Below are 16,775 nucleotides of genomic sequence, written 5' to 3'. Positions count from 1 at the left end.
GCTGTAATTGGCATGTGCTCTGTTCTCAACAGCTCAATTTGCCTGCTTCACCTAAACTCAAGTCACTCTCCTAATTGTGTGGAAGTGGTTCTCAACATCCTCTACCGTGTTACCTCCGTGGACACTCCTTGGACCTTATTGTAAAGGAAGAATTTTTCTGTTTAAACAGACAAGAAAGGCATCTAATGCATTTCCCTCCTGTATACTCAAACACTCTGTGTCTGGTGCACTTAATTCAAGCGTTATCTTGTAATGGCAGTGCAAGACCCTGGCAGGACAACAGGTTTTCCTTGCAAACAGTGTGGTATGGTATGTCCCAATATGCCCAGTCTGCTCGAGCACATGGATGCTCACCTTCAACAAGAGGAAGAACGCAAATTTAAATGTGATGAATGTGGACGTGGTTATAGGCATGCGGGTAGCCTAGCTAACCACAAAAAGACTCATGAAGTGGGTACTTTTCAGTGTAACATATGTGGTAAAGAAAACTCAAACGCTTTATCCCTGAAGAGTCATCTCCGGAGCCACACTTCACAGAAAAAGTACTCCTGTGCAGAATGCGGGAAAGCTTTTCGTCTGGCAACACAGCTGGCTACGCACGAGAGGGTTCACCTTGCCAGACGGGCAAAGGAGCAGTCATACAGGAAGGTAGACATGGAATATTCCACACACGAAAATATACATGAAATCGAAAATGATCACTCACATCATATCAGTGAGCATTCAGCCAGTGTCGGGACTTCTACAGAAAATAGCCCAGCTGAGGACAAGACAGAGGTTGTTTATAATGCACAAGCTGAGACCTCTGATGATGCAGCAAATCGACCTTTCAGATGTGATTTGTGTGACAAATCATACATACACCATCGAAGCCTGACCAACCATAAAAAGACTCATCAGGTGGGAATGTTTGAGTGCACAGTCTGTTTCAAACTGTTCAACAACATGGCTGCCCTCTACAGCCACCAGAGAACTCACAAGGCAAGAGGCGGAACAGACCCTGGTTCAATGGGCGGGCCATACACAGGCACTCCACTAGGCCAGTTTTCACCTCAGAGCCAGGATGCTCCAGTAAATTTCTGCCATTTGTGTCAGGTACTATTCCCTAGTGATGAGGAGTTCCAAGAACATATCCAAATGCATAACTCTTCATCTGTGCCATTTGGGCTTCAAGATAACTTATTAGAGAACCACAATATATCATATGACAACAGTATTGCTTCACCTGAGTCAAATTTTTATGCATCTCCTATAAATAATATTCCTTCAGTATCATCAATAGATAATCATGGAGGTTTTGATCATCCACAGGAGCAGATTATCAGTAATGGTCATGTGTACTCAGATTGCTCCAATAATCAAACCCCATCTTCCAGTAGCACTCAGGGAGAACCCCCAATCATCGACACAAGTATTCTCGATCCTGTCCTCACACACACACAAAACACTGACAATGCAACTGAAATGGAAGAGACTTCAACTGTAGATTCTGATGAGCGTCCCTTCAAGTGTCAAATCTGCGGTAAAAGCTACCGGCATTCTGGGAGCTTAATCAACCACAAAAGGTCACATCAGGTTGGGATTTACCAGTGTTCTGTATGCAGAAAGAGCTATCCTCACCTGGCTGCCCTCAAAAGTCATCTTCGTCTCCACAAAACCCAGTCGTCATCTTTTGGCCTCAACACTGAGGGAGACTGGCTCTCCTCAGAGCCTCTGACTCTGGATATGCAGCAGGGCTGCTTCTCCTCACAAGAGGAGGAGGACAGCACTCAGCCTGTGCTTGGTATCGATCAGAAAAATGGAGTTGACCAGAGCAATGGAGCATTGTACCACGAGCAATTTAATCAGGACTTTTCTTATGATATGACAGTGCATCTACCTCACAATGAACACCTGATGCAGAGGCACATGTGTGCAGACTGTGGTGAGACATTTGCAGATATTGAAGGGATTAAGTCCCACAGTTGTCCACTGTTACAGCAGCAGCATGACACTACTAGCAGTGACTATGAGAGTAATATAAACTTCCAGGACAGTAATGGTCACTATTCCATTGAAAATCCAGGGAGTAATGTAGAATTCCATAGTCTGAATGGGAGCCATGACCAAAGTTACTTTGAACAGAATTTCCATGAAAATGTGAGCAGTCATCAACTGAATGGTGGCGGAGAGGGTGATAACGCTGAAGAGGAGGATGATGATGGAGATCTTTACCAGTGCTCTATATGTGGAAACAGCTACACCAGCATGAGGGCTCTTAGGAGCCATCTCCGAGGGCACACGCAGTCCCATGGTACTCCTGCAAGCTCAGGGCCTTCATCCATGTCCTCCCATGAAGAAGTAAAAGATGATGAGCTGGGAGAGATGATGATCTGTAGTACATGTGGGGAAAGCTTTGCCAATAAGCAGGACTTGATTACTCATCAGCTTCTGCACAACAAGGACCAACTTGATAATGTTAATGATTTACATATGGACAAGAACGATGTGTCTGTAGGCAAGGAGGAAGCAGAGAGTATCATCTGTGGCAGCTGTGGCATTTTCTGCACCAGCTACCATCATCTTGAGAACCACGGCTGCACAGCTGAGAGGAAAGATGAGTCAACACATGGTGAAGAGGAAGTGAAAGTAAATGATGTTGCCCAGCATGAAGACTCAAGTCGGGTTCAAGAAACGGGTGATACTGACGCCCGTCAGTACAAGTGTGATCAGTGTGGACGCTCATACAGACATGCTGGTTCCCTCCTTAACCACAAAAAGTCGCACAAAACAGGTGTCTTCAGATGTCTCGTCTGCCAGAAACGCTTCTACAACCTGTTGGCCTTAAAAAACCATCAGAGATCACACTTTGATATTAAGAGGTTAGTTCCAACAATAATGCACATTGTTAGTACGTATACAGTTCTTATATATTTCATTCATGTTGAAAATTGTTCATTCTTGTTGAAAATATTAATATTTGTTTGAGAAGAGAGGCTATACAGTCTCTGTTTTTGTGACATGGATGTGTTTTCTCATCATGGCTCTTTTCATTGTGTAGACTGTTTCCAGTTTTGCAAACACAGACTTGACCAATTATGCCTCCTCTCCTCCCCCAGGCATACTTGCCATGAGTGTGGGAAAGCCTTCAAAATTCAGAAGCAGCTATTGAACCACCTGAGAAGGCACAAAGAGAACCAAGCCAAAATCCAGGAACTCAACAACCAGATCCAGGCCCTCATGCAGATGAATGGAACCCAGTCAGATGGAGGAATGCAGTCCTTGACTTCAAATTCCAATCAGGTTTTTACCTCTGCTCGACACTGCAAGCAACTGCCTGAAGGGAAAACAGCTCAAATAAAGTCAGAGAAATCAGAGGACACAGGTGACCAGCGACCTTTCGCCTGTGATCAGTGTGGGCGTACGTATCGCCATGCAGGAAGTCTGGTGAACCACAGAAACTCTCATAAAACAGGTGAATATTATTGTTCTGTTTGTAACAACACTTACTCAAATCAACTAGCAATGAAAAACCACTTGCGCACCCACTTTGCATATAAAAAGCACTCTTGCCAAAATTGTGGAAAAGGCTTTAGAGGAAAGAAGCAACTATTAGTTCACGTCTGTGCAAACCTCAGAAAGGATGGGGCAGGGGGCAGGAGGGGCCTAAAATCTAGAGCCTTTAAGTGTAAGGAATGTAAGCAGGCCTTTCCCTCTGTTGACAAACTAGCAGCCCACACCTGCGATGGAGCTTCAGGCAGCAGTGATCCACAAACGGATATGTCTCCAAACAAAGAGGAGCGGCCTTTCACGTGCAACATATGTAATCGCAGCTACCGCCATGCAGGCTCACTCCTGAACCACAAAAATACCCACAAGACAGGACACTTCAGTTGCACCTTCTGCTCTAAGCCCTTCACTAACCCCATGGCTCTACGCAATCACACACGCATCCATACACAGAAGAAAAAGTATGTGTGTCTCACATGCGGAAAGGCCTTCCGCCTTGCCAGTATCCTGCACAACCACCAGAGGGTCCACAACCGGGTGGCGAATCACTTCAGCTGTCATGCATGTGGAAAGAGCTTCCAGGGCAGGTCCGGTCTGAAGAGGCACCGGTGCCGCAGAGGTCAGGAGAACTCAACAAGAGCTGGAGTCCAGCAGTCAGAGAGGGGAGATAAGTGCTTCATGTGAGTTACTGTCCTATTGAGAACTGAGTATGCAAGTCTTGTTCTGTCTACTAGTCATCATTGGTGTAGTTTTCATGTATTTTGTAAATAGTTTAACAAAACTTTGACTGATAAATTGGCCAACATATCAACTAATATTATTTTATTGCAGATATATCTGTATGAGTGTATATGTTAAGCGGATAAGTTACCAGATATTGCAGTAGGCCTACAGAAATCAATGGTAATCACTCAATAATATTAATGTATGTATGTATGTATTGATGTGGACTTGTATCAGTAATGGCCTCAAAAATCCAGTATTGGTTAGGCTATTATTTTGACAGTACAGTAACTATTAATTACAGTATTAGAACAGGAAAATTATAATATTTCAGTTTTATGAATAATTTACTGTTGGTTTAAATGATGTAGGTTGCAGTTTTTTATTAGGGACTGAACATGAACATATCCCTGCTGCAGGTGTGACCTGTGTGGGCGCTCCTACCGCCACGCTGGATCCCTCCTCAACCATAAAAAGACACACTCTGAGAACCTCCACCACTGTACCTTGTGTCTCCAGACATTTCCCGATCCTCTCACCCTACAGATACACTCCCAGATGAGACGTCACTGCTGCCCCGAGTGCGGCAAGACCTTCTGCCTGGTCGCACACCTGCAGAGCCACATGGAGGTGCACTCAAAGGAGCAGGCTGTGGTCTGCAGCCTCTGCCAGCAGAGCTTTCCCACCACAGACAGTTACCAGCAGCACCACGACATGCACCACAATGGTCAGGCCCCCTATCAGCAAGCTGAGGATGAACCCATAGATAACAACCTCTGCTGGGACTCAGGAATAAATCAGACCATGGGGGTGGATGAGATGCACAAGCAGGTTCCCCCGCCTCTGTCCCATATTCCAGGAAGCCTCACTAATTCACAGAAGGGCAATGACACTGCTGGCACAGAGGAAAAGAGCCACGTCTGCGAGCACTGTGGCCGCACTTATCGCCACGCTGGCTCCCTCCTCAACCACAAGAACAGCCACAAGACGGGCTCCTTCTTCTGCTCCATTTGCCAGAAAGAGTTCACCAACCTGATGGCTCTCAAAAACCACCGGCGCATTCACACAGAGCCCAAGCGCTACCAGTGCCTGGAGTGTGGAAAGGCGTTCCGCGTGTCCACTCAGCTCATATGTCACCGACGGATCCACACCAAAGAGAAGCCCTTTGCTTGCCTGCTGTGCGACAAGAGCTTTTCCAGCAAGTCCAACCTGCGGCACCATCAGAAGATGCACCAGAACACGCAGACCTACGACTCCTCATTTAGCATGGATGCTGACACGTTTATGGACCTGGACATGGGGTCTTTCCTTTAAAGTAATACTCCAGAGCGTACAAGAGAAGAGAACAGGTGGTCCTCTTATTATCTGTTATATATCCCTATATCAGTAATTGTAAAACAGTATTTTTTCAGAAAGTGCTCCTTGGTCCTGACAGAAGCTCCTTTTGAAGATGCAGATTTCATTACTGACTTCCAGTCTTACCTCCACAACAGATGGCAACGTCACTGAAAAGTGAGTTTAACGGTCAGCTTTTAATAGGCCTGAATGTTTTCCATGAATACACAGGATCCCAGAATAAAGGGCAGGTGATGAAAACATGAGTCACCGCTCATTTCCTCAATGACAAACCAACCAACCAAAGTGAACAGAAAAGTGCAGCCCAGGTCCATGTAAGAACATTAACGCTGAAAACATGTTTTTGTAAGACTACTGTTATAACGGTGATTTCTCCTCTCTTGATATATATTATTGTGTTCAGTGCCTCTGTAAGTTCCTTAGGAAACAAAATATACAAATTATATTTATCTTTGAATCTTTTTGTTAGCTTTGCCGGCAATCTCGAAGGACTGCTCACTCTCCTTTGGGATTTCACATAGGGCAAGCCTGTTGTTATTAAGTCAAATACCTCTGGTGTGTCCAAAGGTGAGTGGCAAACTGAAATCATATTGTCAAGTAAATAGTTGTACTGCTAATAATATTCACATTGAGTGACATTGTATGCTAAAATGGATGTATTTATTAATTTATTCCTGTTATTTTATGTCCATATTTTATTAGAAATACTTTTTATGAATGTTGTTAAAAGAAAACTGTCTTCTAAAACTCATGTAGCCTTTAAGGAACTTAATCAGTCGATTTGTAACTCATTAGGTCTCAGTTACAACAGGCAGGAATGGATGACCCAAGGATGGCATGTTATTGGCTGCACTCAGGGTAAACCTTCAAAAGGAAGACACCTGATGTGTAAAACATTGTAGATACTCTGTTTCTGAACTGAACAGAGAATTTTTTTTTACTTGTGCCATTTCAACATGTTTATATTTTAGCCCATGTAACGGTTGTCAAAGTCACTCCAACATTTACTTACAGATGCACATGCAGTGCATGCTGTAAATCCATCTTAAACATTTTGAGAAGCATCAGTAATGTTGAAGTGCCAGTGCCTAAAATGTAAACCGACTGTAGCAGTTTAATGTAAACAAACCTCCTCTCACTGTAATCGTTCTACTGTAAAACAATATTCTTTTTTTGTCCGCTGCATTTTAAAAAAATTATTATTATCATTATTTATCTGACAATTTATAAATCTTTTCAACCACAAACATTTTGTATGTCCTGACGCAGGCGATAACTAAATATGGCAACAGTGAGGTGGAAGTGGTTCCTTTTTTTCTCTGATATTTTTTCCCTCACAAATTCTGTATATGAATCATCATAATCATAGAATGATTTTGCATTTATACTTTCAGACAAACAAATATGGACAAAATGCCTCATTTCTGCAAAGCACAAGTATTACTGCAAACATACCAGAGCTTTGTGCAACAAACCAGTTTCATCTTCACTGTTCAAGTTCATGAACCACCTATTTTCTGTGAAATATGTGCAATTGATTCTTTTTTGTTTTGTTTTGTCCAACATGAATGTTGCTCCTTAAGTGGTTGGCCTTTGTTTCTACAATAATCTAAAATGAGATTTTCTTTATGCCATATACATTACATTTCATGTATGAGTATGTTGGCACTGGTCAGAAGTATGAAATACCTCATGGGAAGCCCTGCCTACCTAGTACCTGCTACTTAATGCCTCATGCAGCTTAATTTTAGGGGATACACTGTAATCATACAAACTCAGATAGTTATCAATTGTAAGACATGGAATGGATGAAGCATCGATTTTAAGGTTTTACATTGTAGTTTGCAGAATCTCTTAAATTGCAGAATCTTTCCACCGTAACATGGTTGTTTCTCTGCAGTTTGTTGTTGTCAGAGTTATATTTGCACACGTGTAGTTGAGACACTTGTAGCCTAAGGACGACAGTTGGTCTATAATAATGCAGCCGAGATGTTGTCATTTGTTGGGGTGTCGACAGGCAACGAGTCGGCTGCGTGATAGCTCACCTCAGCTCATTTTGCGGGTCGTAATATTTAAGCAATATGCTGAAAGTATTGTTTCAGTGCACAAACTGAGTACATCTCATTTGTCTTCAATAGAATCAGTATATTGACACTAGCCTCCAAAAACCATGACAACTTGCCATCTGCCATTTTGTTACATTATTTAAAAGCCTATGTGTATTAATTGAAATGATTTAGATGATTCCTGTAACATATTTTCGTATGCCATGGTAGCCTACATGTAAAACGACACATGCACATTTCAGTTAAAACTGTAAACCGACTATTTTTGTACAATGTTCATGTTCTTCTTTCCTGTGGCACTTAACACGTTCACTCCTCTGTCATTGATCACAATCACAGCCTGGTATTTGTGGCGTGTGTTAATCTCAGAGCTCTCTCTGTAAATATTAGAACGAAAATATCGGTTGGATCTCTGTACATTTACGGCAAGATTTTGTTCGGCAGGAAACTGCTAGATTAGCTATTGTGTAATAAAAAGCATATACCACATGTTCTGATTTATTGGATTTTCAGTGCTCAGAAATGTCTGCTCAGTATTTAATTCATATTTATATAACTATTTTGTCACTCTGAAGTGTAGATTTTTACTTCTTTGTTAGAACTTAGTTTAGACTATAAGCAAATTATTGATAAAACTAGTTGAAATCAATTAAAAGACTTGGAAAATACAATGTGTTTATTTCTTGTCCATATTCTTCCAACTGATAGTCACCAATACGCCTTGGATTATTAATGAAAGTTGTCAGTTTTATTGTGAAAATACTTTTGGTACACAAAGCAGTTTACAAGATTGCATTAAGTAAAAGAAGCCAGTGCATGTACACTATATACAGTTAGAAATAGAAAGCAAGAGAAATAAGCAGAAAGTGTTAGTTATTGCTCAGTAACATCATTGGCTGGCCTAGTGGAAGTTTAACAAAAATCTTCACTGGAGTCCCTTTAAAAATGTGCTTGTCCCTTGCAGTTGATGAAATACAACACTGCAAGATACTTAAAAATAAATAATATAAACATCTTAAAAAAAAAAGAAAAAAAGAAAAAGAAATGAGGAAGTAATCTGTAATTTAAGTGATTCCCTAATGTTGCTGCCACAGGGCAAGCAGTTTACCCACTAGCAGACAGATCCAAAACAAGACCTGAAACATTGTCAGTGATAAAATACCACAAGAACTGTCAATACTCACATACTGCATGATGGTTTGAAGATTGAAAAAACATTCTGTACTATAAAAAAGTTGAAAACAACAATCCTGCCTGCCATGATTCTTGCTGGTTTCAATGGCTACAAAATTACAGACATCTATACATGATGTATCTCTTCTTTTTTTTTTTTGCCTTGTTGCAGATCTGAAATCATTTGACAGGTCAGTCAGCTAGCATTGTGATTGTGTAAAACACTGTAGGTGTAATTTTCTTCACTACAGTACATTCCTTGCAACATTCCCACATGTTAGCAGTTTGAGATTGTGTGTCTAGTGTTTCAAACATCCTGTCCTACGAATGCTGGGAAGGTAACGTGCATTCTGGGGTTGCAGAAAATCCACTAACCTCATCTAAAACTCAACTACAAACATTAGAATAGACAAGACAATATTGTTATGACCTGCAGTAAAGGGTCTGTGTTGGTCTCAGGAGACCTGGTAACAGTGCATGAGTACAGTTTGCTCCCTCAAATCAACAGCTTCATCACTGTATCAGGCTACTACAAGAACAGGTACATGGAGGTACTGACAGGGACAAAAGGCTAGAATACAATTCATCTAAAAGTAGCTACATTCAAATGGCCTCGATGTGCCTAACAGTATGTCTTACTCACATGTGGTTTATCTTTGAGAGGCTGTTGTGCTAAATAACCGGCAGAGAGACCCCGTCTAACCCTGCAGAATAGCAGGGGATCAAACTGCAGCCCGGGAGGCAGCAGTAGCTGTGTTACATTCATTGGAGTCCTGCTGGAGAACAGCACAATACAAAACAGAAGCAATGATTTGTAGTTTTATCTTGATTCTGAATCAAACCTCTGTGAACCCACAAAGGTCGTCCAGATCAAAATCTCATTTACGTAGAATATAAAAGGCACACAGAATCTGATAAAGATGCCACTCGTACTACTATAATGTTGTTACTATTCCCTACAGAGGTGTGAGAGTTGCTCGATGTAAGTCCTGTGGTCACTGTGAGACCTACACTGAGCTTGAGAACTGTGCACATCTCTTCACTGAACAGTCTAATAAATTAAAATGGTCCGATTCTGGTCAAGAGATACCCTGCAGTCAGAGTATACACTTCATGGTCCAGAGGTTCCTGCATCTGGCTCTGAGCCAGTCGCTGCTTGGTTCTGTCGCATCTGTTTCCAGAGGAAGATGAGGCTGTGGAGGGCATGACAACGATTCAGTTCTCCTTTACATTCATATCATGTTACAAAGTTTAATTTCGAACTAACAGTACGTTGGGATTAGGATCTGACCAATATGGACTTATCAAGGCATTCTGGAGGGAAGCTGCTGATATCTGATATATTCCCAAATCAATTATGAAAGAACAAAAAAATCCTTGTCTTCATGTGATGTTCAATCTCTCAGTCATCAAACTTGTCAGGTAAAATTCATATAATTTTACTTTCAAATTTCAATTGTCTGTAAAACAGTTTCCTTGCTGGTTTTACAGGCTGGTTGAATTAAATCATTTGTATTCAAATGCACACGTTAATCTAACCCTTGTTAGAGCAAAATGAATATTATACCTACTGAAATGTTTAAGCTTGATAAAGTGGCCCCGCAGTTTCTTCAATGGGTTCTGCATGACAAAAGAAAAAAGAAAAACATGATCATTTTCCCAGTTGTTATTGTGTATTTAAATGTACAACTTGTTTCTCAGCATAAGTGCACACACAGTGAGAGACATTTTCTGTGCCATTTCTGATGGTTTGTGACACAGCTGCAAAGGCTACGTCCCAAAAAAGGGAACTGCAGACAGTGTGCTCATGTTTGCTTTGCACCAGGGACATCAAGTGATTTGTCAGAGGATTACGACACAAAAATGTTCCATGTTCCCATGTTTGCTCCCATGTTTGGGAACACGGAACATTTTTGTCAGTTGCAGCCGGTCTTTGCGATTCAGGCCAATCAAAAAGCATGTCTTTGCCTCAGAAGGACATCCGATGCAAGCAATTTCAAGTTTTGAGAATCTCACCACGTAGAGGCCGTTTGTGTGACTTGCGTCGATGCACCATGACCCCGATGATCAACGCAGCACCGACCAGCACGACCGCCAGCACTGAGAAACTGGTGATGGCTGCCAGTTTCCACACATCAGGTGTGTCCTCCACAGGTTTACCTAATGATACAAGAAAGAGACCTTAAACTGCAGCGCTGAGAGAGAGGATACTGGTGCATGAACCAATCATGGCAGAGAGTCATTTACATTCTCAGTGTCTGAGCAAGTGTCTTACATGTGTTGCAGGACGGGGTCTTTGGGTACTGCTTGCACGATGCACACGGCACACAAACGTCCAAATCGGAGTTCCAAAACTCAGATTTGCCGCACTGACCTGCACACAGACAAACGTCAGACGTCAACTTGTTATTATGACACTTTATAATTCATGAGTTATTCACTGGGAAACAGTTTGAAAAAAGCTAAGCCCTGGTGTTTCCAGAGCCAAACACTCATGTTTTAGAAAATATTTAACACTGTTTTAAGCCAATGAAATATTATGATCTGGAGTTAATATGGGAAAACATGATTTGAGACTGATGCAAATGTTTTAGCAAGCAACCGTGATTCTCGAACACTGCAGGACACACGAGAAGCTGTGGTTTTCTTCTTCTTATAAAACAAATCTGGGAAATTCCTTTGGGTCAGACTGCTGATGCAACCTAGCTGCATGAGAAAGAATTACTCAGTAACTTTCAGCGCAAGAGCCGACAGGCAGCGCGAAAGGAGCAGGATGTGTCTTCACAGAGTGCTTCCGCTGAATTGTTTTGCCTCTGTGTACGCGTGTGACTTCCAGAGAATGAACAAACGTGTCTGTGAGAGAGAGGTTGGCGGACGGTGGTTACACTCAGAGAGAAAATATCTGCGTCTGTGAACACAGTGGAAAGCGTCTCTTCTTTTTATGGCAGCCAGACGGCTGAATAATTAAAGCTGTGCACTTCCCACACGATGAGGAAGCTTGAAGATGTGACAAAGTTAACAGCAATAGTAAAAAAATAAGTGCAGAGGCTGGGGTTGGTGTTTTTGTTGTACGTGGTTTTCTCTGCAGGTTTAACATCCTGGCTTTGGTTAAGAAGTAAGAATGCACCAATACCCTGAGGTCATGGATGAAGCAGAGTGTATTGTGACATCAAGCTGAAAAACAACCTCTGCAAAACAATATTACAACACAGAGTCAACCTAATAAGATGACTGAAACAATACCAGTCATGATGATGATTAGACCGTTTCAACACGGAAACAGTCTAAAGATATTTGATAGATAAAATGATAACAGTCTTGCTTCCTTCTCAGTGTCACACATGTATTTGCATGAATTCTTTTGTGTCCAGCATTAGGAAAAAGAACCAGTTCCAGCGTAACCTGAGTCATCATTTGTGGTAACTTTCATGTTCACGCTGTCTGCTTTAATCGTCGCGGAGAGCAATATCAAAACTATCACGGAGTCGAGTTTGACGTAAACCCGTGGTAGTTAAAAGAATGTGTAGGACACTGTGGCTGTTTGAGTGACAATAGCAGTTAATGAATATTGTGAAATCAGCCTCAGGAACTGACAAACCAACTGTCGGAAACTGTGTGAAAACCACAAAGTCAGGTTAATGAGAAACAATACCAGACGTGATGGAGGTACAGAAAAATGAATCAAGGAAATAATTTGTAGATACATGATTGATGAAGTGGGGATCATCATTCTTTGTTCAGCGGAAACGTTAAGAACAGGTGTGTGCGAGAAATGTATCTAAATGTGATTGTGTCAAATTTCACAGATGCTCAAAGGTAACGGAGCATTTCAGTAAAAATCCTTACTTAAGTTCCAGTACAGAGGACATCATCAGCTAAATGTCAAATATGACAATATATCACCCCTGTGATCATGCAAAACATGCATACTGTGAGCAGCTGCAGGGGGTCACACAATAAATCTGATGGGGTCAGGGGAGTGGGGGGGTGGGAGTCATGACACGATTAATGGTGAAGGGAAGAAGGAAAAATTCTGGTTGACAAATCTGTGTTCATTTTTAGGATAATTTGCCTCTTTGAAGCCTAAAACAATGATTCAGATGAAACCAGCGCAGAAGTTTGGAGGAGAAATGTCTAATGAGTCATCTGAAACCGACCCAACGAGTTTTTGTTTTTTGTTTTTTTTACAAGGAGCGACGAGCCAAAAAGATGGAGAGGGTTTAATGTTCAAAAAATGCATGGTATTTTAAATCTAAACTATGATTCATTTTTTGTAGCTGGAGCAGAATAATTGCTAATTTTTTTTTTTGTTTTTTTTTTTTTGGGTTGATCAACTGATTCAAGGGCACCCGGTTGATTTTACACATGAATTTCAGTTTATTTGTCACAAGAAGTTCTTCTCAGCCTGTGAAATAAATAATGTCTGTGGCTCTGGAGGGAGCGCCCACTAAAGTTAGAAAAAATAGCCCTGATGATGTCATATTGATGTCATCAGGGTTACCTCAGCTCGGACTTGAGACTTTTTTCCTTTCACAATGGTTTTTAAACAAACTGGGCCGACTTTACAAATAGGAAGCCTGACATTTGAAAGATGTGGTCATTTAAGAGGCAGGGAGGTCAGAATGAAATGAAAGATGTTATTATGTTGCATAATGGGAAATGTAGGATTCAAGAGCTTGACCCATGCAGCAACAAAAAGTCAGAATATCTTGGCCTTGCTACTTTGATTTTGACAGTTGTTTTTTTAATGGCTCTTTTGTGCATTCTCTAACTTTATGGAAGTGTAATACTAAATTGTTGGAGTGCCTCTTCACTTGAAGATGGGGAGGAAGCTAATTATTTGCCATGTTAGAAACTGTGGGAGATAGAACCAAATCCAGCATTGCTTGAGAAACATTTTCAGATTCCCTCAGTTTGTCTCATCACTCACAACCAGAATACATTCAGAATAGATTTTAAACCACAAATCCAGAATAATATTTCAGTTTTCCATGAGCATGAGATCCAGAACCTATGTCACAAATGTACAGGAAACTGTACTACATGAGTTTCCAGCTGGTAACATTACACAGAACACATAATACTTGACAGCCAGTCTGTACATATCATTATTAACCAGCTGCAGCCAAAAGGCACCTGCTCAAAAAGTTATGTTTGAGGCATTTTGACCTCTTCACTCTCTGGTTATGCTGCAGCCACATGTTGAGGCCCACAGAGACTCTCCATCCTCCACAGCCAACCCGCCTGCAGAGCAGGACTGACTCATTTTATAGCCATGGTCACAGTAAAAATGTGTCACAGTTCTTGTAAGCCCGATGATTTCAGCCCTGCATCATCCATCAAGTCCAGCCGGACTCACGCTCAAGGGTTCAAAAAGTCACTGGAAGGAACTCAACCTTGACTCCTGGTTGACCTCTTTCCAAACCCAAACCACATTTAACAAATGGAGGTTTTTGTTGATCAAATCAAACAACCTGAAACTGCTGATCAAACCGTAGGAACTAATAAGCGTATTTCATGCCGAGCCTGACCTAAATTTCAAGGTTGAAAAAGAAATGATTCTGTCGGGGGCGTTTCAGTAGGAGCTTTCACATGTTATCCCAGCAAGTTACTACACTCATTCATGAATGGCAAAACATGCATCAGCCAGCGTTGCATTTTAAAAGCAAGAAGCTGCTGGGACCGAATCGTCTGACTACCACAGAGGTCACTTGTGGCTCAGCATGTAAAATCTGGAAAACAAGAAAAAGTTTGGGGCCATTCTTTTGTGTTCATGACCAAAAGACCTTGACAAATCTCAGCACCTAGCCTGCTTTTGGGCGTGGGGGTGTTGTTTTTTAACATAAATTGGAAGTGGGTGGGTGGACCAACAGCTGATGCCCAGATGTAGAGACAGGACAGAGTCTAGATCAAACATGTTTTGAGGTCAGTTTGTTAGAAAAAAACGCATTTGGTAACTTTAATGTCTGAGGAAATGGCCCTAACCCATGTAATTATTCAAGACTGCAATCTGAGTCTGCTGCTCTCCACTGGGATTATATCCAAGCTTCAGAGGGCTGTGGAAACAAAGGCAAAAGCTCTTTCTTTTTGGTTCTGTGAGATAGTAAAAAAAAAAAAAAAAAAAATGGATCTTTGTGCAAAATGGACCCTTGTGCACCCTTTCCATGTGGCCTGTCCTTCTCACCCAGGGGCATGGATGGACGGGGTGAAATAAGGCGATCGGAATGCGGAACCGGTGAGAAATGCAGCTGGTTAAGGAAGCGGCTCTGTAAGCAGACCCACTATCTGACTCCATTACAGGGAGACCAGACCATCGGACTCTAGTCCGTGTTCACGCAAAACAAGCACACCGACATTTGCTTCTGAAACAAAGTTAGAAATGGAAGAAGAAAAAAAACACTGCATCAAATTGAGGGGAAGGGTGAGGAAGAATCTTGTTGAAATCTTGTTTTGGAAAAAAAACAAAAAAAAAAAAACAACAACAAACTTATTTTACTTACTTTTCTGCGCGCTCACAGCATGGAAATTAGTCACAGCCGCTATGATAAGTCCGCAGATCGCGCAGAGAGCGTTTGAAGCCATGATGTCTGCGGGAGAAAAGCTGCTCGCTGTCGGCTACACAATTCCCGAAAGTTCATCTGATTAACAATCCGTGCTGGTTTTCAGCATGGAAAAGCGAGCATCAGAGTGAGTCACCCGGAGGAGTCTGCGCCTTGTTTTAATAGCGTACACACCCACGCTAACAGTTCAACTCCTATGAGTCATTTCCTATGTACTGTACTGCTCGGCTTCTCTGCGCGCACTCCCCGACTCACAGGAAACTCCACTGCCATAGTATGCGGTTTCATTTGTTTCAGCTCAAGTGAAAGTTTCAATTAAACCACCTCAGGTATGCACAGTTTCAATACATAGATTTCATATTTTACGACCACACCCTTCAGTTGTTTCTCCACATTTTTTTTTATTTTTTCTGTCTTCTTCTTCACCAGGGTCTGTGTAGTCTGGACTTAATAGTGTTCTCATTGTTATTACCACGCCTGTCGACGTCATCCCCCCTCTCTCTGCCAAAAAACACAAGTCTCTGGCATGAGTCTGGGTCCCATACACAGGGAAAGAGGAACAGCAACTGAGGCAAAAACAGATGACACTCACTGGGAAAAACTATCTGCTTTTCAAAGTCTTTTTTTTTTTTTTTCTTGCTCACAGTCGAAGTTAGATAAGCTTTTTTTTTTATCTTTGTCCACATGAATGCCCTCTGCAGATGGCAAAAAGCAGCAGAGTGGTGATGGTCATTACATTCAGAAGCTGACAGTTGAATAGCGAGTGTCCCTGACGCAGTGTGGTGTTATTAATGCCTGGGGCTGGGTGTAGCCTGCTGCTGCTGCTGCTGCTGCTGCTGCACAAATATGCAATAACAAAGCCACTGGACGCCTGCCTGCAGTGCTATCAGGTTGGCCCCTGTCACAGCATTGTCTCATCTATTAATGAAGACCATCAGTCACTGCAGCATCTGTGGCACACACAATGACCATTTAACACAAAGTGAAAAACGACTAATTTATTTAAGACAGGTTTTGCACAATTCATGAGTAAACAACCACTGGCCATGTATTATTAATAATAAAATGATTCTTACTTTTGACCAAAATTATAGCCAATTCCTGCAGGGACTTTTAGTTAACTGTTCCCAAATGTGTGATAAACTTTCTTTTTTTTTTCACATTCACTCTTTCTCTCAGCAGCCTGGAACATTTTATGTGTGTGCTACATGGTGTGAACTGCCTTTTCCCACAAGAGCTAACGTCAAACAGACGCTAACCAACCTCCCAGTAAATAGTTCACATCATCAGAACAGAGGAAAAGGGTTTTCATTGGCTCAATTAGGTTAGAAGCATGTTGTTAAACAGATGTTTTTGTACTCGACTGTCACGGCTAACCTTCAGGAAAGCGCTCTAAGAGGACCTGGAG

At 41.8% G+C, this 16,775-nt stretch overlaps 2 protein-coding genes across 5 annotated transcripts; one reads left to right on the top strand and one right to left on the bottom strand.

The window, feature by feature from the left end:
- The first annotated feature begins 107 nt into the window (after window positions 1-107).
- znf646 (zinc finger protein 646) lies at window positions 108-5,667 on the top strand. 3 transcript variants are annotated; one of them, XM_071463653.1, is made up of 4 exons: window positions 108-2,861; window positions 3,099-3,454; window positions 3,713-4,169; window positions 4,632-5,667. In XM_071463653.1, exons 1-4 carry the CDS (start codon window positions 253-255, stop codon window positions 5,524-5,526), a joined length of 4,317 nt encoding a protein of 1,438 aa, XP_071319754.1. In that variant the 5' UTR covers window positions 108-252; the 3' UTR covers window positions 5,527-5,667. The 3 variants fall into 3 exon arrangements, with proteins under 3 accessions (XP_071319754.1, XP_071319753.1, XP_071319752.1); XM_071463652.1 differs by having other exon boundaries at window positions 3,710-4,169; XM_071463651.1 differs by having other exon boundaries at window positions 3,099-4,169.
- A 2,693-nt stretch (window positions 5,668-8,360) lies between these two features.
- Window positions 8,361-15,831, bottom strand: LOC139609295 (tumor necrosis factor receptor superfamily member 12A). 2 transcript variants are annotated; one of them, XM_071463660.1, is made up of 5 exons: window positions 15,308-15,831; window positions 11,083-11,181; window positions 10,824-10,967; window positions 10,379-10,427; window positions 8,361-10,000 (listed from the first exon to the last, which is right to left on the bottom strand). In XM_071463660.1, exons 1-4 carry the CDS (start codon window positions 15,387-15,389, stop codon window positions 10,387-10,389), a joined length of 366 nt encoding a protein of 121 aa, XP_071319761.1. In that variant the 5' UTR covers window positions 15,390-15,831; the 3' UTR covers window positions 8,361-10,000; window positions 10,379-10,386. The 2 variants fall into 2 exon arrangements, with proteins under 2 accessions (XP_071319761.1, XP_071319762.1); XM_071463661.1 differs by having other exon boundaries at window positions 9,872-10,000; window positions 10,375-10,427; window positions 15,308-15,533.
- Window positions 15,832-16,775: the final 944 nt, after the last annotated feature.

This window comes from Trachinotus anak, unplaced genomic scaffold (assembly GCF_046630095.1).
Source record: "Trachinotus anak isolate AG129_WGS33_773 ecotype Australia unplaced genomic scaffold, CSIRO_AGI_Tana_v1 ptg000025l, whole genome shotgun sequence".
NCBI lineage: Eukaryota > Metazoa > Chordata > Actinopteri > Carangiformes > Carangidae > Trachinotus > Trachinotus anak.
The sequence above is the reverse complement of the archived record's forward strand: the minus strand, read 5'-3'. Positions and strand labels throughout refer to the sequence as shown.

Excerpts from the sequence above, each read along its gene's own strand:
- znf646 (XM_071463651.1), top strand. The coding sequence starts at position 253 with ATGGCAGTGCAAGACCCTGGCAGGACAACAGGTTTTCCTTGCAAACAG. Across the intron at positions 2,862-3,098 it reads TCACACTTTGATATTAAGAG|GCATACTTGCCATGAGTGTG; the intron begins GTTAGTTCCAAC and ends CTCCTCCCCCAG. Across the intron at positions 4,170-4,631 it reads AGGGGAGATAAGTGCTTCAT|GTGTGACCTGTGTGGGCGCT; the intron begins GTGAGTTACTGT and ends TCCCTGCTGCAG.
- LOC139609295 (XM_071463660.1), bottom strand. The coding sequence starts at position 15,389 with ATGGCTTCAAACGCTCTCTGCGCGATCTGCGGACTTATCATAGCGGCT. Across the intron at positions 11,182-15,307 it reads TGCTGTGAGCGCGCAGAAAA|GTCAGTGCGGCAAATCTGAG; the intron begins GTAAGTAAAATA and ends GTCTGTGTGCAG. Across the intron at positions 10,968-11,082 it reads GACCCCGTCCTGCAACACAT|GTAAACCTGTGGAGGACACA; the intron begins GTAAGACACTTG and ends TTGTATCATTAG.